Raw genomic sequence first — 27,518 nt, forward strand, 5'->3', positions numbered from 1 at the left:
TACAGAGGTCAAGTCTGCTGCAAATTCTTGAATGACGCTGTGCTTCCAGAGGCCACACACAGCTGCATTTTTAGGAATTCATTAAAACCATTCTGTAATCTTTTCTATGTCATTAGCATCTTAAATATGATAATAAACTATTCACAACTTACTTCAAGCACTATATATTACTTTGCTACTTTTTCAAGCATGCATCCCACGTAGCCTTTTCAAAAAAATGAATCTTCACACAAAACTTTTAAAAACAGGACATATCAAATCCTAAAACCCTACACACAATCCATACAACCCACTTCCTCCTTCTTTCTTTGATTATCACCTACCTTCTTTTTAGATAAAGATGAACAAGACAGTAGAAAGCTGGTAGTAGTGAAAAATAAAAGATAAGAGGTGCACAGAGCTAGAGAGAAAAGGAAGAGGACAAAAATGAGTGTCTGAGAAGCAGAAGATGGGAAAAAGGAATTCCGCAATAACATCTTTCAAAAGAAGCCAAATAATACACAATCAAGTAACATGTGCTTTTTTTTTTTTTTTTTAAATAAAATTTCTGCATGCAGTGCCTCTTGCAAATAGAACATGCTTCATAGGGTATGCTTTAAAAGCTTCCAAGAACGAACAGCTTATTATGCCACAAAGAAATTTCTAAAAAGCACATAATCTCTGAATGACAAGAATCACAAACTTTACTAAGAGTAACCACAATCAATAAAAGCATTTTCAGTTAATCTTATGAAAAGTTGGCACACTGGTGATAAAGTGATTCACTTCTTGCACAACTTTAGACTCTGCTTAGCAACTTCTAACTTTCTGACAACTCCCATTTGGAGATTTCTTTTTTTTTTTTTTCTCCTGTCTTCACTGCTCTGAACCCTGTGCCTTACTCTTGAAGACTTATCTCACTCTGTGCGCTCACTAACTTAGTGGGAAGCTGAAGGTAAACTAAAGGAGTTGTTTTCCTACTCTCAAAATGCTACTAAAAAGTACTATGCAATGTTTGGTTAACTACTGTAAGCACCTTGTGCAAATTCTCTGAAATCCTTATGCGAGTATAGGAGATACAACAGTTAGTAAGCTATGAGAGATTTTACAAGAAGATAATTCAACTTCTACATTCTTAATTCAGCTAGCTCTTACCTACATGTTATGTCTTTATCATATTCAACACCTCCATAACTAGTTCTCAATAAACACTCAAAATGGATCCTTACTTTTAATGAGTCATGGCTTCTTAAACAAAAAGGCAAACACAATACATAAAACACTGCATTTAACATGATTCACAAGCTGTTTCTGATCTAGTCACCTAGTGTTTTAATTAGCCACTCACCTCCCAGTCATTCATTTTTTCCCCAATAAACTCAACTGAATACAAAGTATTCAAGTAGTATACAAACTAAAGTAAAGTATACAAACTAGCCAAAGACACGGAAGCTACTCAGCAGACTTCACAATGACCATGCAACATTCACTAAGCAACTATTTCAAAATAAACAAACAGAAAGGAGGGGAAAAGGGAGGGTAGGTTCCCTCTAGAAGCAGCGTTTCAAATCTCATACCTTGTGCAAAACTGCCTTGAATTTTATACATGCAATAAGCCTCTTGAAAGCATAGCAAATACTATTTTTCATGACTATCCATAAAGCCTAGATACATATGGAAAATCTATTTTCATACCAAAAAAAAAAAAAAAAAAAAAAAAAAAGTAGGATCTACCATATCAGACAATTTCATTTCTATCCCTGAAATAGTATCTGTGCCTACCAATCCTAGTGCTCATTAGAAAGTTATTTCCTCCTTCATCAACCAGAAAATTTGATTTCTCCTCCTGTCATTTTGCTGCCTTTCCTAGTCTTTTAAAACACTGCACAGATAGAAAGAGTTAAGGTTTTCTGTGCAATAATAGCAACATCCCATTTTCATCCCCAATTCCAGACAAGAACTGGAAAAAGGGACTAAGAAAAGTAAGTAAGATGACTATCACTATTTTGTAAGTGTTCTTTTTTCTCTTACCTTTCCTCTCCCGTTCTCCTTCAACACATATTGGCCAACCTCCTACAGCAATGCAGAAATGCAGAAAAAAAGAAGGAAACAGACCAGCATAATAGAGGGGAAGCTTACAGATGTTGACAGTATAGCATATTACAGCATCAGAAAAGACAGAACTGCTTACAATGAAAAATAATTTTTGAGACAATAAATGATAGTAACTTCAATGGAGAAGAATCTAGGAAAATACTCTAGACTGATTAGGTAGAAAGACCAAAGGAAAATCAAACAAGGAATTTAATGTTTTCTGGAAAACAACAAACCTGCTATGTTTCTTCCCAAATCAAAAAGAACTGTGTGATACCATTCAATGTGAGCAGAATTAACAGAGGACTGTCTAATTCAGGACCGCAGGCAGGATGAAAGGGGATGAAAAGGTGGGAGAAGGAGAATTCTGTTTTTTAAATTAAGAGACATTGAAAAGTCCTAGCAAACTAACATTTCTACAAAATTCTATGAAAATAATATAAATCTTCGTTTGCACATTTCTGAAAAATATTCTAATGATTAATTTTAAAGGTAGAACAGTATAAATAAGTGCTGGCATCCACACTTTTACTGACATTGGCAAAAATTATTAATTTTGAATAAGGATAGGCTATATAAAGGCTTATTCTTTCCTGTATTTATTCTCTTTATTTTTTAGAAATTTTTAAACTAGATACACCATTCTAGAATTCAAAACATTGCTGACAATGAATGCTCACAATATATGCCTACTTTCATTAGAACTCCTATGAAACAATTTTAGAATCCGTATCTCCATTTTGAAAGCTGTACCTTTTTCATTCAAATTAAGATATGTCTTAAAAAAAAAAAAAAAGCCATTTTTTCTTTACAGAAAGCAACTGTACTTTTACAGTAATTGCAGAGAGCTAATTTACATTCAGATGGATGTATCCAGAAATGCTACTATAAGACTGAACTTTCCCTCATTATTTATATAACAAATGACTTAATAAGATATATATGCATGTAAATACATACATACCTCATATTCCTTTCTACAGACTTTTAAAATATCATTCTTTGAAGAAGCCTGAAAACAAAAAATGTCTTAGTTTGAAGCAGAAACCAATAAAACCATGTTGCAAAATAAAAATAATTCTAACTTTATGTTAACTAAACTAACTATGGATACAAGATCTATTTAAATGCTCCTTTTTAGGAAACTGAAGAACCCATTTAAAGCTTTAAGAAAAAAAAAAAAAAAAGTAGAAGCCACAACACTGTCTACATTACATTTGATTAAAACCCCCAAACACTTATTTCTGCATCAAGTTAGTCGATACTGGAAGCACAGACAAAGCAACTTAGTTTTCATCAAAGGTTTGTCAGACAGAGCAGAATACTGGAAAAACCAAGGAAATGGAAGAGCCCGTGCATCAGTTTTCTTCATTTTGTATGTTCAGTGACATTAATCCGTTTTGTTCCTTTCTTCTCCCTCTAGAACATGAAGTTCTACAATTGCTACTGTAAAAGCAATTTGCAAAAAAAAAAAACCAACAAAAAACAAAAAACAAAAACAAAAAAAAACAAACCAACCAAACAAACAACAAAAAACCCTTTTGAAGTACAGATCAGCTTTTTTTTTTTTCTTTTTTTCCTGTAGGTCTGCCCTATATATCACCTTCAAAATGCCTGCAAAACACACTTAAGTTTTAAGAATCAATATTTACATCCAGTTACTTCACCATTATGCTTAATGTTTTGCCAAAGCATGTCTATTTTAGCTTAAATGAAAATCATGTGAATTGTATCAACCAGAGTCAGTACAAGTTATAGCAAGATATGGAGACAGCAGGGTCTACAATCAAACAACACATCATTTGATGCTGAGAACAAACAGAAATGACACAGTAATCTTAAAATTAGATTAAGTTCCACAGGACACAACCATAAATGAAAGATCTGGAAAAGAATTAAACATTAGAATAAATTTGAAAACTTTGCTATGATATGTATTTGGGTACAGACGCATTTCTTTTCAGAAGAACGAAAATACTTTTGGAACTACAGTTATATTTGTCTACTATTTCTCTTTTCCTCACTGTACCATGAAACTTCAATGGCCACCTTACATGCTGTCTTCCACTATGTGCTACTTTAAAGTAAAAACTTTCATTCAGAGATGTCAAAAAAAAAAAAAAAAAAAAAAAAAAAAAAAAAGAAATCAAGAAATTATGCTTATTGTAACGAAAGTAAAGAGGGCTCTGGAATCTCTACAGATGTAGTAAATACATTACTGCTATGAAACAACAAAACAGAGCACATCAGCAATCACATACCTCCAGTATGCAAAGAAAAACTGAACTTGTTATCTCAGTTTGCCAAGTGCCATGGTTACAACATCCCAATAACCCAGCACTCACGCTTGAGTTTCTGTAGTGATAAGATGGCTGCCAGAGCAGGGAAGTGATCATTCCTCTGTACTCAGCACTGGTGAGGTGGCATCTCAAGTAATGCGTTCAATTGTGTGCACCTCACTGCAAGAAAGACGCCCAGGAGCACATCCAGAGAACAGCAATGAAGATGGTGAGGGGTCTGGAGCACAAGTCTGATGAAGAGTGGCTGAGGGAGCTGGGATTGTTGAGTCCAGAAAAGAGGCAGCTCAGGGGAGACCTTTTTGCTCTCTATAACTACCGGAAGTGAAGTTGTAATGAGCTGCAACTCAGTCTCTTCTCTCATGTAACCAGTGATAGGAATAGAGGGAATAGCTTCCAACTGTGCTGAAGAGATTCAAGCTGGATGTTTGGAAATACTACTTTTCCAAAAGAGTGGTCAGGGGCTAGAATGGGCTGCCCAGGAAGCTTGTGGAGTCGCTGACTGCGGTGGTGCAAAAGAAACATTCAGACGTTGTGTTGAAGTACATGTTTTAGTGAGAACTGTTGGTGATAGGTGGATGGTTGGACTGGATGGTCTTGTAGGTCTTTTTCTATGAAGCCCTAAGAGTGCAAGTGAAGAACACTGCTAACCCAAGTTACCTTCTCTTCAATTTTGTCAGTAGAGAAAAGCCAGAAGCAGACATAAAATGCATATGAATTCTGGCTACATGGCTGGTGCCTGTGTGAGGGTTTTAGTTTTTATGAAACTAAACACAGTTCTGGAGCACAGGCCATATGAGGAGAGGCTGAACGTGCTGGGAATGTTCAGCCTGGAGAAGAGGAGGCTCAGGGGAGACCTTATTGCTCTCTATAACTACCTGAAGGGACGTTGTAGTGAGCTGGGGGTCGGCCTTTTCTCTCGTGTCATTAGTGATAGAACTAGAGGGAATGGTTTCGAGCTGTGGTAAGGGAGATTCAGGCTGGACATCAGGAAGTATTACTTCTCAGAAAGGATGGTCAGGCACTGGAATGGACTGCCCTGGGAGGTGGTGGAGTCACCGACCCTGGGGGTGTTCAAGGAAAGACTGGATGTTGTGTTGAGGGACATGGTTTAGCGGGAGGTGAATGGTTGGACTGGATGATCTTTTAGGTCTTGGTGATTCTATAATTCTAAAATTGGACTTTCTATGAAGATTATGACCTGTTAAAAAGGAATGGTCTCTACCTGTCTGGAAAACACTGACTGAATATAGTGAGGAGAATGTTCAACTGTAGGACTTGAGAGGTGGGTTCCAAAATGCCTCATACTACTGTGAGCACCTAGGGAATAAACCAGGCCAGCAAGAAGAGTGACTGCTGAATAAGGTGGGTGCCCTGGTAACAGAAGACACAGAGAAAACAGTTACTTAACACCTTCTTTGCTTCAGTCTTTACTTCTAAGACTGACCCTTGGGAATCCTAGACCCAAGATGCTGGTCAGAGATCATCCAAGCAAACTCAACACGCACAAATCCATGGGACCCAATGGGACACACCTTTGAGTGCTGAGGGAACTGGCAGAAGGGACTGCTCAACCACTATCATCCTTCAAAGGTCATGAAAAAGGGGAGAGATACCTGAAGACTGGAGAACATCCAGTGTCACTCCAGTCCTCAAAAAGGGCAAGAAGGAAGACCTGAGAAACTACAGGCCAGTCAGTCTCATCATCATCCTTGGGAAGGCAAGGGAAAAACTTATTCTGCATGTCATCTCCAAGCAGGTGGCAGAGAAGGTTATCAGTAGTAGCCAACATGGATCCACCAAGGGGAAATCAGGCATGACCAACGTGGTAACCTTTTATGATGTCATGACCAGCTGGATAGATGGGAAGATAGCAGTAGATACTGTGTACTTTAACTTCATCAAGGCTTCTGACATTGTCTCCCATATTATCCTCATAGTCAAGCTTTGGAAGTGTGGGACGGATGAATTGACAGTGAGGTAGTGTGAGAACTGCCTGAGTGGCAGAGCTCAGATGGTTGTGATCAATGACACGGAGTCTAATTGCAGGCCTGTTGCTAGTGGTGCTCCCTAGTGGTTGGTACTAGGTCCAGTCTTGCTAGAATGGTCCCTGGAAGGATGTTTAGCTTCACTTCTAGAAGGATTCATCAGTATATCAGTAGTTACAAGCAGTATAGGACTCTGTAGAAGATGCATCAAAACATATATGGAAAGTATATGGAAGTAGTTAGTAGTTAACTACAAAGGGGAAAACTGATACCTGTCAATAAATTCAGGGCTTTTGGCAATTAATTTAAATGTCTCAGCAGAACTATTCACCTGGGAAAACTTTTGTTTCTAGATAAAAAGGACTTCAAGAGCCTAAAGTGCAGACTCAACATTCCACCAGTTGTAAGTAGGAGGTAAACTGTACCATGGTAGGGCTGATAATAGGCACCATAACAAGGTCAAAACACAAACCGAAAACCTCGTCAACACCAATACCCATTTGTAAATAGGCTTCTGACTATATATGTGGCACCTGGCTTCTGTAACATGCAACATTTTGCCTGGATACAATCACCTAAGACCTCTTACTAGAACCCCAAATTAACACAGAACATGCATAGTACTAGATTTTAATATGTGTAGCAGTCCTAGGAATAGGCGGGCACAAAATAGAAACTGTATGAATATTTACATATAAAAATGCCATACATAGAGAAATAAATAAAACACAAAAAACAACAAGTAACTACCTAACAGCTGCAGGCTAGCATGTCATAGCAGTAAGCATTTGTTATACAGAGGAACGAGACACTTGACATACACTGAAATTCAGCTTCTTACTGAATCCCAATGTAAATCTATTATGATTAACTATTAATGATACTTTTTCTAAGTGTTCGTGATCTTAATGATCATGCTCAGGTCAAAACATATCGGTAGGCATTAAACATTAATTTGTTACCACCTACGCTACCAAAAGGAAAGATATTAACTGTTACCTAATTCCTTCCTTTAATCATTTGCAGATTGTATGTAAAAAACAACAAAACCTTCAAATTTATAAATATTAGGTCTCAGTATGAGAAAAAACACTTTACCTGAAGGATCTGAACACTTCTTAATTCACCTGATTATAATGAATTGAGTCAAAATCAAATGATTGCCTTCTGCCACCTTCCCAGTGCTAAGAGATTGCTATGAGTCCTGAGTACGTTAGACAACAAACAACAGATCTTGTAAACTAGAAAACTCATCCTGGAGCGTAGCTGCATGTTTTCTTACACATGTACATGCAACGCATCACTCATTAGAAGAGCAAATTCTCTCCACGGAAATGCTAACAACCAAGCTCTTCAAACTTCAGGGTCATGAAGTCTTTCTTGGCAAGCAGCCATAAGCTCAATCCTCTGGAATGGTTGAAATCACAAACACACAAAAAATTCCACAAAACCACCACCACCCACAACAAAAAGAAAAAAAAAAAAAAAAAAAAAAAAAGCAGTTTCTTTCTTTTCTTTTTTTTAACTAGGTTTCCGTCTCAGCAGAATTTAAGTTTTACTTTTTTGTTGTTATTGTTGAAAACTCACTTAAAGAATGTAAATTCCCTGCTTTGCTTCTTAAAATTTGGTTGGTGATGCTTTATCATCCTAGCACTTCCTAGGTAGTTTCACATATTTTCTGATTGTAAGAAATCTGTGTGATAGTTTAATTTTCATATTAAAAATTTCTTAAGCCTGTAAATCACAAACAGTAACACGAGTGAATTCAACACTGAGTCATTTGACATTAATAACAGAAAAAAACACACAGTTAGAAAGCCTTACCTGTTTACATGCTTGCCGACATTCCACAGCAATAGCTAGCTCACAGCAACCTAAACCAACCCAACCATCAGACTTCTTCAGAACTCCTTTAAAAATAAAATTACAGTCCATGTTACAGTAGCAAGAGAACCTGTGCTATAGTTTTTCCTTCCTTCACCATAAGTAGGCTACTTTTCAGGTATGATAGTCCTGTTCCTGTTCAAGAAGTCTACTTACAGATTATTTAAATTAGAATTTAAATGTTTCCAAATCAACTTTGAGCAAGAAAAGAAAAGCAAATCCATGAACTTAATAAATTTGAAATTTGTCAATTAGGTACATTCTATACACTGACTTTTAAGGTGTTTTATCCAAATCATTTTATGCATTTACTGGAAATATCAGTTTGTTCTTACCTAATATGAAATACACTCCAAAAGAAAACGAAAAAAAAAAAAGTTATAAAAGAAGCAAAACTGCATGTTCTGACAAATCCTCTTATTGGCTTCAACAGCACTACACTTTTCTATAATTCTCCTTAACACAGAATATCATTCTTACTTTTTCTTCGAGTTTTGTCTGTAGTTTCTTTACCTTAATAACATGCATTAATATCCACAACTGCCTTCAACGTTTTCCATCTTCCATTCAAACTTTTTCTATTTAATTTGCTAGTCTCATTTTCTACAATTATGATGAAGTTACACAGTAAAGAGAATTATGCAATAAGGAAATTTATAAAGAAAAGTCAAAATCTTTAGCTAAATTAACACTTCCCAGAAAATTAAAAAATATATATTTTCAATGCAAATTAGAACATTAACACTTGGCATAAACATGGTAGCAGCATAGTGTATTTGAGTGGAAAGGAAGAAGAGGCAAAGGTGAAGAACAGCTTTACTGTTGTCAGCATGAAGAGGCACTACATCATCCTTATGTGCCAGACCTTGTTGATGCACAGTGGACAAGTGATTTGACCATCATTTTGAAGACTGTCCTCTTTATCTCTTTACTTCTGCTCAGCATCTAAGGCTCAAGTTTCCAATTCAGCTCAGCTGAAAGCAGAAGCAAAGGCCATAAACAACTGCAAACTCAGGTGTCACGGGTTAACTGAAAATCTACCTGCACCCATGACAGGGGGGCAGCTGGCCCAAAAAGGAAAGGAAAAAAGGGAAAGCGGCAACAATCTAAGGAGGCACACTTATTTACTAAATACTATATCGAAATAGAGGATAACACAATATAATACAAATTAATTGAAATTAAGGCTAATGAATCAAGCAAAATAGGAGAGTGAGTCCCAAAACCGAGAGGCCTACTGTAAACTCTAGGTGAAACGGCTGGAATGCTCCCCCATGCTCAAGATTCAAGAGAGAGATTCCAGCCTGGGAGTGAGATTATATAGTGTCCTTGTCCCGTGACTTATCCCTGACCGTGATGTCCTCTGGGATCCTGACCGTGATGTCTTCTTCTGTGAGCTGAACATTCGGTAAAATTATTCACATTTTCCATGGTGTTATGATGTGGAATACTGATAGCAAAATTATAAAACCATGACATCAGGTCACCCTAAACACCCACAGGTGGGGTAAGGATTTTATTTTTCAGAGACTAAGAATTAATTCGGAAAGTATTAAGGACATTATTGTTGTGTATACATCACCATTTTAGAAACAATGCTCAACAATTCTCAGTTGATGCATTATTTTAAACTAGTTCCAAAAGTAACTGCATGTCCACACTGAAGTCATGCAAATACATTTAACAACACATCCATTAGGTGAAAAAAAAATAAAAAAATATTACTTTCTACATTCTGCTTTAGGCTTATAAATAACTAGACTGGACTAAATGATCTTAGTGGCCTTTTCCAACCTTAATGATTCTATGACAACATAGCAGCTAGTTGTTTCAGCACTTTTTTTTATGTGGAGCTGTTATACAAAAATTCCTTTTAATCAAAACAATAATTCAGTGGGATTTATACTCAAAGGTTCATGTAAGGAAAAAAAAATAAATTAAAAAATATTAAATATCATGTGCAATATAAAAACAAGTTTTTCAGAAAAGAACTTGCAATAACCATTGCAATAGCTACATGCTAGAGAAGAAGTATGATAAATTTCTGTACAGTTTTAGTGGCAATGTCACCACTGAATAAATCAACCAGTAAATAATCATAGCTGAGACAAAACAAAACAAGACAGAAACAAAATAGACCCAACAAACATCCCTATCTTGTGCAAGACAGAGACAGTGTTTTTTTAGAAATACCTTTAAAGAACTCTGCTAAAAGAATGAAGCAAACTTGCATGCCAAATTAGGAAAGCCGGTAAGCTTTGGCCATGGTTACATTTTCTTGGGAAGTGGCCCTCATGATATTTCAGCCTATCACACAAGCTTGTGGAAAAAGAAGCCATGGCACGTGTTCATAAACTACTGCACTGCAATTTTAAAATATCAACTTTAACATTTAAACATTAATTTTCTAATCAAGATAATTGAAGTACAAGCATTTCTTAACAAAAATGCAGCTTCAGTGCACAATTAATTGACTGAAGACTATATTTCTTATGGGTGTCCAACATTCTGACTTGCCTAGTCTACACTCAGTGAAAAGCAATTGCCTTAGGTCACGTATACATACGTTGTTTCAAAAGTAATGTCTCCTATCTATTTTAATGGAAACTACAATAGCTAAAATAAGCACAGTAATTCTCTTGATAGAGCACATCCTCAGCTACAAAGCACTGTTTTTCAGTACAGTCACCACCATTAGCTGTGCATTTTTTCCAGCAATGAACAAGAGGCTGTATGCCATGCTCATAGGAGTCTGCACCAATGGAGCTGACCCACTGTCACTGATACCACTGCTGAAACGCACCACTAACTGCCTCATTGTGTTCACATCCACCCTCTGGCCTCAAAAAATGTTCAGTAAACACTGATGAATGTCAGTGGATATCTTTTTTTTTTCTCCTGCACGAAGGAACACACCTATGCATCATATACACTTTCATGTCAGATGTCATTTTGTCAGACTGACTCTCTGCTGCTATCTCTTGCACAGCAACAGGATGTAACTGAATACTGGCAGGAAGATTCAACCTCCAGTGCCATATCATTGACACACACCTCCAACAAACATTAAGGGCCAAAATAATAAAATTGGAGGCATTACTTTTGGAGTAGCCCTCAGCAAAACCATAGAACTAGTGTGATAGCTGGCCATTTTTGTGAAACCAATGCATCAGGCTGGTTTGAAAGAAGGGGCTGCAATTCTTAAGGCATTCTCAAGGTGTTCATTAGAGATTTTTGAAGAAATTTTACTCTTTTTTTGTGCTTCATCCTCGACAATAATTGTTCATAAATATGCATACTGCCAAAAAGCGATTACATGAATAAGGTGTGATTGGGAAGCAAGGGATACTTTTCTCTGCTAAGAGAGCTCTTATTAAAGTCTAGTAAAAAGACACGTTCAAAATTTTCAGCTGAATATCTGACTGCAACTCTGTACATTCCGTTGGAAAACTGACAGGTAATGTATTTATGTTGACTGAAAATGGAGTTGCAAGCAAATTGATAATTATTATTATTATTATTTCTTTTCAATCTTGAAACCTGTTCTCAAATTCTTGTATGAAAAGGGAAAGCAAGGTTGCATATTTTTCACTAGTTACAGGGCCACATTTACCCAGTGTATCAAAACGTATACAACTACATGCTGTATGATGCATTCTCTTGTCAAAGATCTCCTTTCAAAGAAGTTTCCAGATGCCACACTACATTACTGAGATGAATAAAAACACATACATTTTTCTTCCTTATTAAAAATGTTCTATTATAGCATCCACAAGAGTATTCAAATCAGAAACAAAGAATAAAAGTTGCACAGAAGTGAAAACATAGAATGTGATCTCTGATGCATGTATTTTATGATGAAACCAATCACACATGCTCTGAAAATTTAAGAGAAAATGGATCACAGTGGTTCCCAAGAAACAAGAGGAAAGATTAAAAAGGAAGATGGGAAAAGGAGAAACTGAAAAACAACTAGGCTCATCATATTCATAGTTTTCATGTGGCACAAAAAAGATCAAGTCAGCATTTTGTTGTCTCTGGAGAAGTCTTCTACAGTATGCTTACAGAAAATGAGAAAGAGAAAATCAAAGCATAGTCATCTAGAATTATGGTAGCTGACCCACCCCTGCTGCCTTCCAATTTTCAACTAGTTTCTTCAATAATATAACGTATGCAGAATAACAAAGAAATTTTAATTTCTTATTTAAATGCCAATTAATTAACATATTGTAGGTCCATTAGTTTTCATAAACAAACATCAAGGGACTCACAGTTTTTAAATAGAAATCTTCTATTAAAATACTAATTAGTATTTACCCTCAGAAAATATATTTTTCTTAACCTGAAGTTTCTTAACATTTAGTACTGTTTTGAAGCTTGTAATACTGTACTGGCAAGGACAATAAAACACAACATAGTTTTGTTTTTTGAGGATAAGCTATAAAAGAAAGTTAATAGAACACGGTTGTGGTTTAACCTGGTGGGTGGCTGAGTACCACATAGCTGCTCATTTCCCTCCTTCCCAGTGAGATGGGAGAGAAAATTTAAATAAACAAACAAAAAACAAACAAACAAAAAACCCCACAAACATAAAAACCAGAGAACTCTTGGGATGAGATAAAACTCTTTACTAAGATAGAGAAAAGGAAAAGGATAATAGTTATTGCTATACATACAGTAATTCAACTTTGAATGTATACAAGAAGCAAGGCACAAGCAATTGCTCACCACCTCCTGACCAATGTCCAGTTAGCCCCCCAAGTAGCAGAAGAAAGTGAAATGAACTCCCTCTCTCTTCAAAATTCATTTTGCATGATGTCATATGGTATGGAATATCCCTCTGGCTAGCTTAAGCCATCTATCCTGGCTAATTCTAGCATTATATCAGAAACTCTGAAGAAAAAATGCATCCCAACTGAAACTAAAACAATGTCTATACCTTATTCCATGCCATTTAAACCATGCTGAGGTCCCACAGTTTGTAAACATCCTAACTAATTACCATCATCTATCTTGCTTTTTGATACATATACACTTGCATAATATTCCCATAGTCTATGGGCCATTCATGTACAGTGGTTCATGGCACTCATTCCACTCATAACTTCAAGCTTCATCTGTCAAAGTAGTCTTTCAGTGCAGGAGGGATGATTCATAGTTTTGGGTTACTGCATGAAGAAGTTAGTTTGGTTCCTCTGGGGTTATTCTTCTTTAACCGGGATAGTTCTCACTTTGCTACTATGAACGAGGTATATAATAAACACAGTAATGATGACACGCAGTAATATGTAACCATTTAGCATCATACAATTTACATTATTGGCTGTTCTCACCCAAAACCAAATCACCTTGATGTACACAACAGACATCCCTATCCTTCTGCACCTACCCACTGAAAGCACTCAGGTCCTTGAGCAAAAGCAGTCCCATAAATAGTATTGCCTTTGTCCAAGACAAGAATAAACCTGACTGTCATGCCCAGTCTGACGGGGACAGCGTCAGGTGGGGAGTTTGACTGGGGCGGTACACCAGTCAAAGCGTAACGCAGGTGTCCTAAGGCGAGCTCAGGGAGGCCAGAAACCTCCCATGGAGCAGAAGGGCAAAAGCTCGCTTGATCTTGATTTTCAGGACGAATACAGACCGTGAAAGCGGGGCCTCACGATCCTTCCGACCATCAGGACTTTATCCCCTTCTACAGTCTGTTGGAGGTTTGATCAGGATGGATCAGCTCAGCAGGCAGATCCCCAACTGTTGACTAAGCAGGTAACTTTTGCAAAATGTGTCCCAACATTTGAATGTGACAGCATTGCTCTCAGTGTAATCTTTAACACTCTGTTATACCACTCAGTTTTTCCAGAGGCTGATGCATGACAGGGATTGTGATATACCCACTCAGTGCAGCACTCTTCGGCACAGGTGGTTATAAGATTGTTTTGGAAATCAGTCTTATCGTCAACTCAATTCTTCCTGGGGTACCATGCTGCCAGAAGACATACCTCTCAAGACAAAGGACAGTATTTCAGTCAGTAGCATGAGGCACAAGATATGTTTCCAGCCATGTGGTGGTTGCTTCCACCATTGTAAGCACCTGGCGTTTGCCATGGTGAGTTTGTGGGAGTGTAATCCATGTGCCAAGCCTCCTCCCCTATTAATATTTCTGCCATCATCTCCCATACCAAAGAGATTTTATCCACTTGGCTCACTTAACTACAGCATATGTTTTACACTCATGGATAAGCTGTGCAATGGCATCCCTCGATCTCAAGCCCATTAAATGTTGCATCTCTTCCTTGATGGCCTGAACTGTTATAGGCCCACTGACAGAAATACTTCACCCTTATGTTGCCAGTCCAGATCCACCTGACCCACTCAATCCACCTGCTGGTTGTTTTGCTATTCTTCAGTGGCATGACTCTTTGCACTGTGATCGCCTATGTGACCTACCTTTACAGCCATATTCTCTACCAGGGCAGCAATATCTTTCCTCAGTGCAACAGCCCATACATGTTTGCCTCTGTGCTGCCAGTTGTTCTGCTTTCATTGCTGTAATCACCCCCTTTGGGAATTTGCCACCATCCAGGAGTCCATGCAGAAGTCGAGCCATTTATCCTGTTTAGCAATGTCTAAAGCCAGCTGGATGCTGGATGCCACTTCTGCAAATTGGTTCGATTCACCCTTTCCTTCAGAAGCTTCTGCAGCTTGTCATGTAGGACACCATACAGCAGCCTTCCACCTCCAAAGCTTTTCCATAATGCAACAGAACCCATCACTGAACACGATCTATTTCTTCGCATTGTCTGGCAGTTCATTGTGCACTGAAGCCTCTTCAGCATATCACCTCTTGTCCCGATGATACTCCAAATTCTTTGCCTTTAACCCAGTCTATAATCAATTCTAAGATTCTGAGATGACTGGGATTCCCAATCCAAGCCCACTGTGTGATCAGTGTGATCCATTTATTCCATGTAGCATTAGTTGCATAAAGTGTGGAGGGGAACATCCAGCCCAGCACAAGCAGACAACTTCATATGCTGCTAATCTCCTTTTCAGTTGCAGCATAGCAAAGCTCAGATCCCCCGTATCTTTGAGTCCAAAACCCTAGGAGTCAACCTTGAGTCTGTCAGAGGCTCCAAGTGTGACCATTCTCCCTGGCTGCAGTGTAGAGCATGTTTTTTCCACCTTGTCCTTCCAAGTAGGCCTGAGGACTACTGCATGAGCTATCTCCAGTTTAATTTGTTCAAAGGCTTGCTGTTCCTCAGGGCCCTGTGTTAAAGCATTTTTCTTCTGGGTCACCTGATAGACAGGGTTTACAATCAGACTGTAATCCAGAATATGCGTCCTCCAGAAGCCTACAACACCCAAGAAAGACTGTTTCCTTTTGTAAGCTGGTTGAGATGTAACAGTTATTTTATTGATCACATCCATTGTGATCTAATAACATCCATCTTGCTATTTTATTCCTAAGCATTGGATCCCCTGTCAAGGTCTCCTGACCTTACGTTGCATTATGACAAAACCAGCTTTTAGAAGGATATGAATTATTTTCTTCCCTTTCTCAAAAATGTTGCCCAACATGAGGACATCATTATTGTAGAGAACAACTAACTGACCTATCAACACTCCTTCCCATTTTGTATCATCTGCAAACATGCTGAGGGTGCACACTGTACCATCATTAATGAAAATGTTAAAACTAGTATTGACCCCTTGGTCCTGGCCTCCAGGAAGACTTTGTAACACTGATAATAAACTTTTGAGCCAGTTTTCTATCCATCTTCACTGTCCACTTATCTAATCCACATTTACCAGTTTGTCTATGAGGATGTTACAAAAAAGAGAACAATTTTTATCACTACCAAGGAAAGAGCTTCTCCCTGTATGTTAGAGGATAATAAAATCCTACCATATAGAAACTGAAGTGGTCTCACATCAGTCCAGATAGCCCAGAAAGACAATTAAGAAGTGGTTACACAAACCTCAATTTCAAACTAAAATGTACGTTGTGTACATAGAGCAAAATCATTACCACTCAATTGTATGTGTTAAGCTACAATGAAATCTAGGTATTATAATATTGTAGACCCACAGGATATGTGGGTTGGAAAGGATCCAAGAGGATTGTGCCCAACTCATTGCTCAACAAAAGACAACCCAAAATTCAGGCTGTATTTCTGAGAACATTGTCTACATGCTTCTTTAACTCTGGTAGGCTTAGGACTGTGATCACTGCCCTGGGGATTCTGTTCCAATGTGCCCAGTCACCCCTAGGTCAAGAACTTTTCTCTGACCCAGCCTGACCCTCCCCTGATGCATCTCCATGCCATTCCCTTGGGCTCTGTCACTGTCACCAGAGAAGAGATCAGTGTCTGTCCCTCTGCTCCCCTCGTGAGCGAGACACACGTAGTGATGAGGTCTCCCCTCAGTCTCTTCTTCTCTGGGCTGAACAAACTAAGTGACTTCAGTTGCTTCTCATATGTCCTGCCCTCTAGACACTTCACCACCTTCAAAATGCTCCTTTGGATGCTCTCAAAATAGTTCTATGTTCTCCTTATCTTGTGTTCCCCAAATTGAGAGAGTACTCCTGGTGAGGCACACCAGAAGCAACTAAAGAGTTCTTAGGTGAGACAAAATTACTACAGCTCTTTAAGAAATTATGTGTTTTACCAGTTTCACTTATACTAAGGCGGCAAATCTCTCTGCATGTGACTTAGATTTGCCTCTGAAACAGTGGCAGAAATCTGAATAGATCTAAAACTGCTATATCCTCCTCTTTACTTAGTGCCACTTTTTCAACCAATAACATGCTAGTTTCACTTAAACCTTTGAGAATAACACATAAATACAACAGCACTAGTTAAATCCACATTCATCTACTTTTGTCCTCTCCTTTTAACATAACAGTCTCATCTTTCAATCAATGCTTTAACTTCCCAAATCTGTGTTTACCAAGCAATATGGTTCATGATCTTAGCATCTGCATACCTTAAATTATTTTTGTCCGGTTCTTACTCTTTCCTCCCTATTACTCTTTTATTTCCTCCCCTCCCCACAATGATACTGCAGTTACATCAAAGTTGCAACAACCCATGATTTTATACATTGGGTTAAGGTATATTCAAACTACAAATAATTGAAAACCTTTAAAGGAAAGGAATTCCCTGTTATTTCCTAGGTGGATCACAGAAGCATAGCCATTTAATCACAAAAAGACATATTAAATATTTTCCAACTAGGAAAAGAAAAGCATTTTAAGAAGATGCTTAGATAACCCCGTGTAGACTAAAAGAAACTAGAATCAAAACACAGTTTGCAACAGAAGCCTAAAGAAAGTTAAGCCATCATGAAACCTACAGGTGCAAAGTGGCAGTCAGAACACTGTAAACAGGTCTAGGGAAAAAGCATCACAACTGAATAGTAAACTAGTATTTCTTACCTGGCAAAGAAGAATTTATACAACCCCAAACTTCTCCCTGAAAATTAAAATACAAAAAAGCAGTAATCAGTCTACAGAATAAAAGTGCTTTTAATATACACAAAATAACATTTTCAGTAATTTATCCTTGTGTTCTAAAAGAATTATTCCAATGGAATATTTGTATCTACACTTTCTTCTAGGAAGAAGTTATACAAGCTATGTACCACTCACCTGCTTTGAAAAGAACATTGTCATCTACAGAGTACCTAATCAGTAGCAGCATTTTTGAAGGTGGAGAACATACTCTTATGATATCACCTAAGCTAGACAGTCAACTTTTCCCATCAGTATTTAGAAAACTAGTCGCTGTTTTAAAAGAAAAAAAGCTTATCTAGGATCAAGACCTGTTAAGAAAACTGTTACCATACCACTCCTTTCCAGTAGATTCCTGTTTGTTTTTTTCTTCTAAACAGCAACAAAACCAAACCATACTAAAACAAAACAAAACAAACAAACAAAAAACAAAACAAAGAGGTTTTAAAGTACCCCAGATACAGGCAGCTTCATGGAGAGCCAGATGTATGGAAGAGAGTTCTAAAAGTTAAGCTTACTAACAGGAAAGGTTAAAATACAGATCTGTGGTGTTTCCCCACAGCCCAACGGAAAAACAATAAAAATAAAGATTTCTTTGTCCTCATCTCCCTCATTACTAGTATTAACAAGACTACTTGGCTGAAATGATTATAGGGAATTCTTTACTGTAGGGCTAACATAAGAGAACTCTCAGGTCAGATGCCATTCTATTGCAGGTAGTTAGAGGAAGGATTCAACCTAAGGTAAGAATTTAGGTACTCAGCACTGGTGAGGCTGCACCTCAAGTACTGTGTTCAGTTTTGGGCCCCTCATTACAAGAAAGACACAGAGGCCCTGGAGATTATCCAAAGAAGGGCAATGAAGCTGGTGAAGTGTCTGGAGCAGAAGCCTTACGGAGCAGAAGGAAGTGCGATTATTTAGTCTGGAGAAGAGAAAGCTCAGGGGAAACCATATCACTCTCTACACCTACCTGAAAGGAGGTTGTAGCAAGGCGAATATAGGTTTCTTCTACCAGGTAACAGTGACAGAATGAGAGGCAATGGTCTTAAGTTGTGCAAGGGGAGGTTCAGGATAGATTTTAGGAAAACTTCTCTGGAAGAGTGCTCAAGCATTGGAACAGGCTATCCAGAGAAGTGGTGGAGTCACTGTCCCTGGAGGTTTCAAAGGAAAGAGTGGCACTGAGGAACATTAATTGGTGGGCCTGGTGTTGATGGGTTGACAGTTAGATGATCTTAGAGGTCTTTTCCAACCAATTCTATGGTAATTTACATTGTCAGAAGGAAGTAAATAACAGTGGGTGTGCTGTAGTAAAATGCAGAAAAGATAAAAGGTATGGAATTTTCCCTATAGTATATGTTTGATGATTAATGTCCAACAACTGAAATCTTACAATGCTTAGTCAACATGATTTTACTGCATTCTAATCAAAAATGATACAAGTACATATACTCACAAAGATTATGATACTCACTCAACAAAATTTACAAATGTCCTGGAATAACAAGGTTTAGGCAGTAGAAGAAGGATTCAGTCTAAGGTAAGAACTCAAGTATTCAGCGCTGCTGAGGCTGAACCTCAAATACTGTGTTCAGTTTTGGGGATGTATTTTAGTGCAATCTAACTGAAATCAAACCTTTTTGAACAAGCACTGGGAAAAGCCTAAACAGGTGAAATAAGAGGAAAATTCTGCAGCATTCAAAAGCAAATTAGAAGTCTTAAAGGGGCTTTAAATGAAACAGCATTAAACATTTCTGAGGAGAAAAGTTCAATTAAACCACACAAGCAACCTGTATTGTCATGTAATGACTTTGTCATCACAGGAATTACCGACTTTCCAAACTTAGAATCAATCTGTATCTAATGTACTAAAACTATCTTCTCTGTCTGTGGGAGTTTACAAAGAGGCAAAGTCAGCTCAAAAGGAAAACATTAGAGCTGCCACTTCTACTAGTTCTGCTCCTTTGGTTCAACAGATTTCCTTTATTTCATGAAAAAAAAATAGTAGTATCTCATTTTGGCAATTAAAGTATCACTTAGTATCGGGCAAAACTCTTATATTACCTGAAAGAGTAGAGACAGTGTCTGCAATCAGTATGCCAGAAAACAGACCAATTGATTACATTTACAATCTATGTACTCTTCTGTGGAAAGTCACTAGAACAACTTTCCAGGAAAGCGGAGTGTTATCTGAAAGCAGCAAATATGGCACTAAGATGAACTGTCAACTACTTCATAAGTAGAAGTCTTTAAAAATGTTTAAAAATATTACTAGTGTAGCAACATTAATTTAAGATACACACTAGATAACAAACTTACCATCTATAAAGATGGTAATTGGGAGTTTATATATATATATATATATATATATATATAATCATAGAATCATAGAATTACCCAGGTTGGAAAAAACCTTGAAGATCATCAAGTCCAACCGCAGCCTAACCAGTACCCCATCTCTAAAAAAACCTCTGCTAAATCATATCCCTGAGTACCACATCCAAACAGCTCTTAAACACATCCAGGGATGGCGATTCAACCACCTCCCTGGGGAGCCTATTCCAGTACCTAACTACCCTTTCTGTAAAGAAGTTCTTCCTAATATCCAACCTGAACTTGCCCTGGCGCAACTTGAGGCCATTTCCCCTCGTCCTGTCACATGTCACTAGTGAGAAGAGACCTGCCCCACTCTCACTGTAAGAACCTTTCAGGAATTGGAAGAGTGCGATAAGGTCTCCCCTCAGCCTCCTTTTCCCCAGACTAAACAGCCCAAGCTTCCTTAGCCTCTCCTCGTAGGGCTGATTCTCCAAGCCCTTCACGAGCCTCATTGCTTCAATCATTTTCCTATTTCATATACTCTCTGGTACTGTCTTCTAAAAATCTAGTATCTACCATACAGACAAATCACATTCTCACCATTAGAGAGCAAGAAAAAAAAGTACCAAACAGTACCAAAGCTACATGCCACTTTGATATGTTATCCTACCACTGATTTTACTCATGCCATCAGATGTCTACAATTTCCCAAGGTTTTAGAGCTGGTGATCCACAGAAACCAAGCCTTGAGAAACATATTTTTGAGGCACAGGAGGAAGGGATCTATAAGCACATTATGGGAAGAATCCTGCAAAATGACAGGCTCAGATTTACCACTCCTACTAGATGGAAACAGCATTGATACCATTTAGAAGTAACAAAAATTACATGACAGAAATAAAATCTTTTTAAAAACAAACAAGTTGAGATATTATAAATTAATTCTAGAGTCTTCTCTAATGGTAACATCAGTGCTAGCACTCATCTCTTCATATGTAAGATCATTTCCACCACAGAGATAGGAAGTAGATATATACGTACATTTTTAATACACTGCAGAACTTTTAGGAAACCATGATTCAACAAAAGCCCTTTTTCAGGTTGTCAGAACAGACCATTCAGAGCAGCTATGCAGATGTCCATGCCTTCGTATAACCAAGACCTGACAGTTTTGCCCCATACAAACTGGATCACGTGTTTTCGCTCATCAGTCACTGCTATTAACTTCTAAATGACAATCACACAGTACAAGTTTTCATAACATCAGATAGGTTTTCATTCCATTTCATCGTTTAAATGACCACCAAGTAACACAGTAAACAGGTTTTTACTATGAGGATCAAATCTCAATTTAAGAACTCTTCTAGCCTTTGTAGCAAAGAAAACTCTTGAAAACATTCACAGGTTCAAAACTCAGATAGAAAGTAACTCTGCAAGCTAATTTGAAATTTTCCTTTTGTAAGCAAAACTGTGTTGATATAAGATTAGTGGTTTTTGTTGTCTTTTTAAAAAATCTAACAAGCCTTACCATTGATTCTGGACAATATTCAGGTGCCCGCTGCAGTAAATGTTTTAAACGAGAATCACTCTTAGAAGACAAAATCTGTAAGAATCAAAACACATAGAAATTGTAACCACACACTGAATATCAATTGATGTCTTCCGTTTTTAGTTTCACTACTGTCTACCTTTTAGACAACTTCTGCTAATAGTCAGCATGTAAAGAATACGCATTGAAGATTTTCTCTTATATATTTATAGCCATCCAAATACTTCTGTGAAGGAGGAATTTTTAGTTTTAGAATTTTTTCCTAAAACACATCTGGAAGTTTCTATAAAATTGGCAGTGTGAAAAACATAAAGAAATTATGCTTAATGTATCATACAACTCTGTTTACTTAACTAAACTTCTTGCATGACCTCAGGCAACTAACTCCTTCCAGAAGGGAAAAAAAAAAAAAAAAAAAAAAAAAAAAGCTACTATTATGGAATAAACATGAACGGAAGGTAAAGATGCTGTCAAAATAAACAAAGGCAAATAAACAGTAGAGCAAGATCAAGCATCATCTAATCAAACTGATCATCCAGAAGTTCACGGGATGTGAAAAGGTGGCTACTATCATTGCAAGGCAGCATACTATCACTTTTGAACAATTATGGCAATCAGACAAAGTTCCCAACGACTGGAAAAAAGGTAAACTTCATATCCATAAGAAAGGCAACAAAGATAATTTGTGGAAATAGAGGCTGCTCACCACACAAAGATTGTGGAGTAAATCCTCCTGGAAGCCACATCAGGGCACCTGAAGTACAAGAAAGGTGACCAGCAACAATCACAACATTCAGCACAGGCACACACCTACAGCAAATTTAGCCTGACAGATTCCCATAAGAAAAAGACCAATTCAGTAGGGAAGTGAAAAACTGTGTGTGTTGCTTATCCTTACATTAAAAAGGTTTTTACATGGTCTCTTTCAGTATTTTACAGCCAAATCAGTGAAATGTGGATGAGATGCGAGGACTGTATGGTGGATGACAAACTGCCCAGACGGCAGGCCTCAAAAATTAGTAGCCAGCAGTTCAATTATCTAGGTGCTGGCAACTTAGAAGTGATACACAGCAGCAATTACACCAACACTGTTTAATCACTTTACAGAAATAACCCTCATGAAGTATACAGATGGTTCTAAACTGAGAGCTGTCATTAATACAGCAGGGAGCGGAGCTGCTATTCAGATTGGTTTCAATGAGTAATGAGGTCAGTCAGTGTAGTAATGAGCTGAAAGGAAATTCAGGAGGTTCCAATGCAAATACGGAATCTTATAGCTGGAACAGAAAAATCCTATGCAACAGTACAGGCTGGGTGCTCACTAGCTAAAGAACAGCTTTGCAGAGAAGGGTGTTGAGGTTCAGGTTGATGGCAAGTTGAACGTGAGTTAGCAGTGCACCCATGCAGCGCTGAAAGATAACACCATACTAATCCTCATTAGCAACAGCATTATCAATAGGTCATTGACAACCACTCCCTTTCATAAGGCACTGAAAAGCCATATCTGTAATATCACATCCATGCAACAGACAAACTGATGAAAAGTCACAAAGACTCTGGAGTCTGAGACACAAAAAGACAAGCTGTTTACTGATTAAGAGGGGATAAGGTATATGTATCTAAATTCCTGTCTTCAAGTACCTGAAGCTGGTACTCTGGAAGACAGAGCCAGACTGTTCTCAGGGGTTGCACAGTGGAAGGATGAGCTGCAAAAGTAATGATTTTGCAGTAAGTTAAATTTTGAAGGGATGCAAAGGAAGAAAAAAAAATGTTCCCATGAGAGTAGTTAAGCACTAGAACAGTTTTCCCAAAGAGGCTGCGGAAAGCCCATCCTTGAGGGCATTCAAAACTTCACCAACAAAGTCCAGAGACACTTGATTTTATTTTGACACGAGCACATTCTGAGCAGTAGGTTAGACAAAATGGCCACCGGCAATATCTTACAAGTGAAAATATTTGAACAGCCAAACTTGGAAAGAAGTCTTATCCTTACCTTATTAACAATTCTCAATCATGTACATTTCTGCTTCCCCCCCCCATGTTTCTTTCAGACTACTTTGTACTGTTGCTTCTCTCATTTCCTTTATCATATAAATCTTTTTCTTAAAAAAAAAAAAAAAAAAATCATGGATGTGTTAAATTGAGTCCTCAGTGTATTTTAAATTGTTTTGTGTTCCCACACTGATTATGCCTTCAATTCTTATTTCTTTTAACACTCAATCAAGTAAAACACTTCTAAATTAAAGTATGAAGCCAGTCAATAAAAGAAATGGAAACATCTATTCATGTGGGAACAAAACTGGAAGATACAGGAATAACTGACACACGGATGCATTCCATATCCTTAATAAGAAATACAATACAGTTTGGTAAACCTACATCAAGGAAACTAAGATAACAGTAGTTGCAGGTTTCAGAAAAGATAGCAAGGAAAGAACTGCAGTAGCATTTGGAATCTTTCAGGGTCACAGATCAATAAAATAATCCAGATTTGAAGGGATTTATTCCAAACTCCAGCTCAAAGCAGGGTCACCCATGATGTCAGACTACGTTGCTCTGTCAGATCTTGAAAACACAAAAGGACAAAGAATGTACAGACACTCTTCTGTCCTTACAGTGGAGAAATTTTACTTTATAACCAGCTAGAATTCTTTGCTTTCAATCTCAGCCTCCCACTAGGGACCACTGTGAAGAGCCTGGCTCTACCCCCTGAACAACCTTTTACAGATATCAAAATGTTGCTGATGTATTCCTTCCTCCCCTGCTAAAACCAGTTATCTCAGCTTCCCCATAAATGGCATCTGCTCCCTGATCATCTGAGCACACCCACCTTCAGTTAACTGATGTCTTGTAACAGCATGGACCAAAACTGGACACTGTATTCTAGATATGGTGTAACAAATTCTGGAGACGATCATTTCTCTAGAAATGCTGACTATGCTCCTGTTAAAATATCCCAGGCTCTCCTCTTCTCTGTCAAAGCACAGCATCTCTCATCCAACTTGCTGTCAGTATACTAACACCACTGGATCCTCTTCAACAAACCTGCTCTCCAGTGAATAAATCTCCAATCTGTATTGCTGCAAGTAATTATTGCCAGGTGTAGGACTTTGCATTTGTCCTTGCTGAGTTTCATAGACTTATTGTTGGCCAATTCCTTCCAGCAGTCCAGGTTGCTCTGGATGGTAGCCTTGCTTCTGAGATTATCAATTCTTCTTCCCAGTTTGGTATCAACTTGTAACTCAACAAGACTGACTCAACTGCCTCCTCCATGTCATTAATAAAGATGATAAACAGGACAGGTTCCAGTACAGATCCCTTTGGCATTCCACTTCTTACTGTCCTACAGATAAAGTATGACTTCTTAACTTCTCTTCTCTGAACCCGATTATTCAGACAATTTTTTAGTCATCTAGCTGTTCATCCACCAAGGCCATAATATGCTAAAATGGACAGAAAAATATTGAGGGAGACAGTGTTGAAACCCTTAAAGTCAGTGCAAATGACAACTACTTCTTTGCCCTCACCCAGAAATCCAGCCATTTTATTATCAAGAGCAATGACATCTCTCAGGCATGACTGACACATGATCAGAAATGTGTTTCAAGACTCTGCCTATGATCTCTTCAGAGATTTAAGGAAAGATGGATAGTTTTCTGGTTTGGAAAGAGTAATTCAGCTTTTTTATTTATTCTTTCCACTCCACTCTTTTTCCTGGGGAAAAGAGAGGCAAACAACATACCCTTCTCCAGTCACTAGGAACATCTCCCGAATTCTACCTTTCAAAGATGATAGTTTGCATCTGAGGGAGCTCGATGGTGTCACTGCAAGCTTATATATGCTATCAGGACGACTTCCTACAGCAAGTAGGACTCTGTGTTGCCCTGACACCTTTTGCTGAGATTTTCTTTCCTAATATAGTCCTTACATGCCTCTGCAAAATTTTTTGATTCTTCATCCAGAACTTTCCCCTGCTTTTACATCCTGTATACTTTATACTGCCTTTCTGCACTGTAACTGACCTGACTGATTTTTGTTTAGTTGATCTTGGCTCCTGAAACATTTACTTGTTTTCCTAAGGACTGAGATAGACTGCTCTTATCCCACAGAAACCTCTGGACTGATACAGAGATGAATACCACCAAGAAAAGCATCATTGTGAAACTTCCCTGACAACAGCTTAGGAAGAAAGGTTAGCTAAAGAAAGACAAGCCCACTTACTTCTTTCTATGCTATCTAACAGAACGAATCAAATAATCATGACAAGGAGGAAATACTGTGATAAAGCTTTTAATAGTGCTTACTACGAACGAAAAAAAAAAAAAAAAAGAATAGATGTTTGAGTCACATTAGTTGTAGGGAAAAATAAAAATAATCAAACAAACCTGTAACCAGAGTTTTCTTTTTTTAATGGTGAGGGCAGCCATAACGGTGATGTGGGTATAATGGTAAAAATGCTTACAGAAAACATCTGGTAAAACACTGGCAGAAGAACACGTCTGCCACCCTGGGAACAAGGTCTGTGAACTAAGAACATCCACAAGAATGGCACCTCTGCCATTCAGGTGGCATCTCTCACGTGCAGAACCAAAGACATTCTGAATATACCTACCACCAATAAAGTCAAAAACAAGCAACTATAACAGCAGCTTATTAGCTGGAAAGAAGAGAAACAGTACACAGAACTAGGGAAACATTCTCATAAAGTAGGAATCAGCTACAGAAACTGGCTGTTCTAGGTGAAAGAAAAAATAGTCTGAGAAAAGTAAAATGTCTGAGAGAAGAAAGTGTCACAATATACTGCTTGTCTCAGTAAAAAACAGAAAATAGCAGCATCTGTTGGCTATTTCTAAGTGGTGTCACGCTATCTCATCTTAAGTCCCTGACACCAAAGACTTAAGCAACTTAGCATTCAAAGAACAAACCGCTTGGAGTCATAAGCAGATTATACTTTGTGTACCTCAACATAAGGACCACACATGGGCAAACTGAAAGACCCCATGCAAGAACCCCTTGACTGACAAATGCAGGCACTAGATTTAATACGTATGACAATTCTGGAAATAAACAGGAACTTCATGGAAATTTTATGAACATTCATGTTAAACATATAAAATGAGTGATTTGGCTCTAGGGTGTGCATGCTTTGTGGAGAGATACTCATGCACTCAGCACTGTAATAAACTATTGTTGACTTTCTAAACTATCATTTGGCTTGGAGAATTTTCTTGGGTACCGTTTTATCTAACATCCTTGTTAAATTCTCACTTCCAATCAAAAATAGAACTTCTGTCTCTGAGAACTTCCTGTGCAGGAACTTTTCCTACAGGATTTCCCAGACAGATTGTCCCCGTGGTGGGGACACCTGGCTGACTCCAAATTGAGTGACATAGATCATCTCCAACATGAAACTTCAAAGAATCACAGAACGACTGAGTTGGTCAGGACCTTAAGTCCTTCCCTCCCCATGACAAAAACCCTGACTTCAGTTGGCCCCACTTCTGGGACTGGTCTGATGCATGATTGGTTCCATTAACATAACACAAAATACTAAGAGAAAAAAAAAGTGCATATAACACGCATAATTAAATGTACATAATTAAATGTACATTTGCTACTTTACTAGTGATAAGTTTGTAGCAGTTTGTAATATGAAAATATATTTGTAGCTACTACTGATTGTTGCTACTATTGTTCTGTAATAACTAGATATATAATGTTATTAATCATAAATGTACTTGCTACTGGGGATTTGTAGCAATCTGTAATAAAATCAAGAAATTTAGGAAGTAGTCTACATGTTCTTGTCTACTATAGAATCTTGTGAACCCACTGTTGTGATAACTATATACTCACATGCTGGGTAACCACTTAATCTGTGACATAAAGTAGTTGAGCGAGGAGTT

The 27,518-nt window shown here is 37.8% G+C and overlaps 1 protein-coding gene across 3 annotated transcripts in view; it reads right to left on the reverse strand.

The window, feature by feature from the left end:
• The window catches only part of RECK (reversion inducing cysteine rich protein with kazal motifs), a 64,477-nt gene that overhangs the window by 32,109 nt on the left and 4,850 nt on the right, over positions 1-27,518 (reverse strand). The window contains exons 3-8 of one of the 3 annotated variants that reach the window (XM_072327715.1): positions 21,592-21,666; positions 17,676-17,712; positions 8,183-8,268; positions 3,038-3,085; positions 1,986-2,052; positions 324-376 (exon numbers count right to left, since the gene is read on the reverse strand). In XM_072327715.1, coding sequence (XP_072183816.1) covers positions 324-376; positions 1,986-2,052; positions 3,038-3,085; positions 8,183-8,268; positions 17,676-17,712; positions 21,592-21,666 — 366 coding nt within the window. The remainder of the gene's footprint in view (positions 1-323; positions 377-1,985; positions 2,053-3,037; positions 3,086-8,182; positions 8,269-17,675; positions 17,713-21,591; positions 21,667-27,518) is intronic. The other 2 variants (XM_072327712.1, XM_072327713.1) reach the window with 2 other exon arrangements.

This window comes from Excalfactoria chinensis, chromosome 2 (assembly GCF_039878825.1).
Source record: "Excalfactoria chinensis isolate bCotChi1 chromosome 2, bCotChi1.hap2, whole genome shotgun sequence".
NCBI classification, from domain to species: Eukaryota; Metazoa; Chordata; class Aves; order Galliformes; family Phasianidae; genus Excalfactoria; species Excalfactoria chinensis.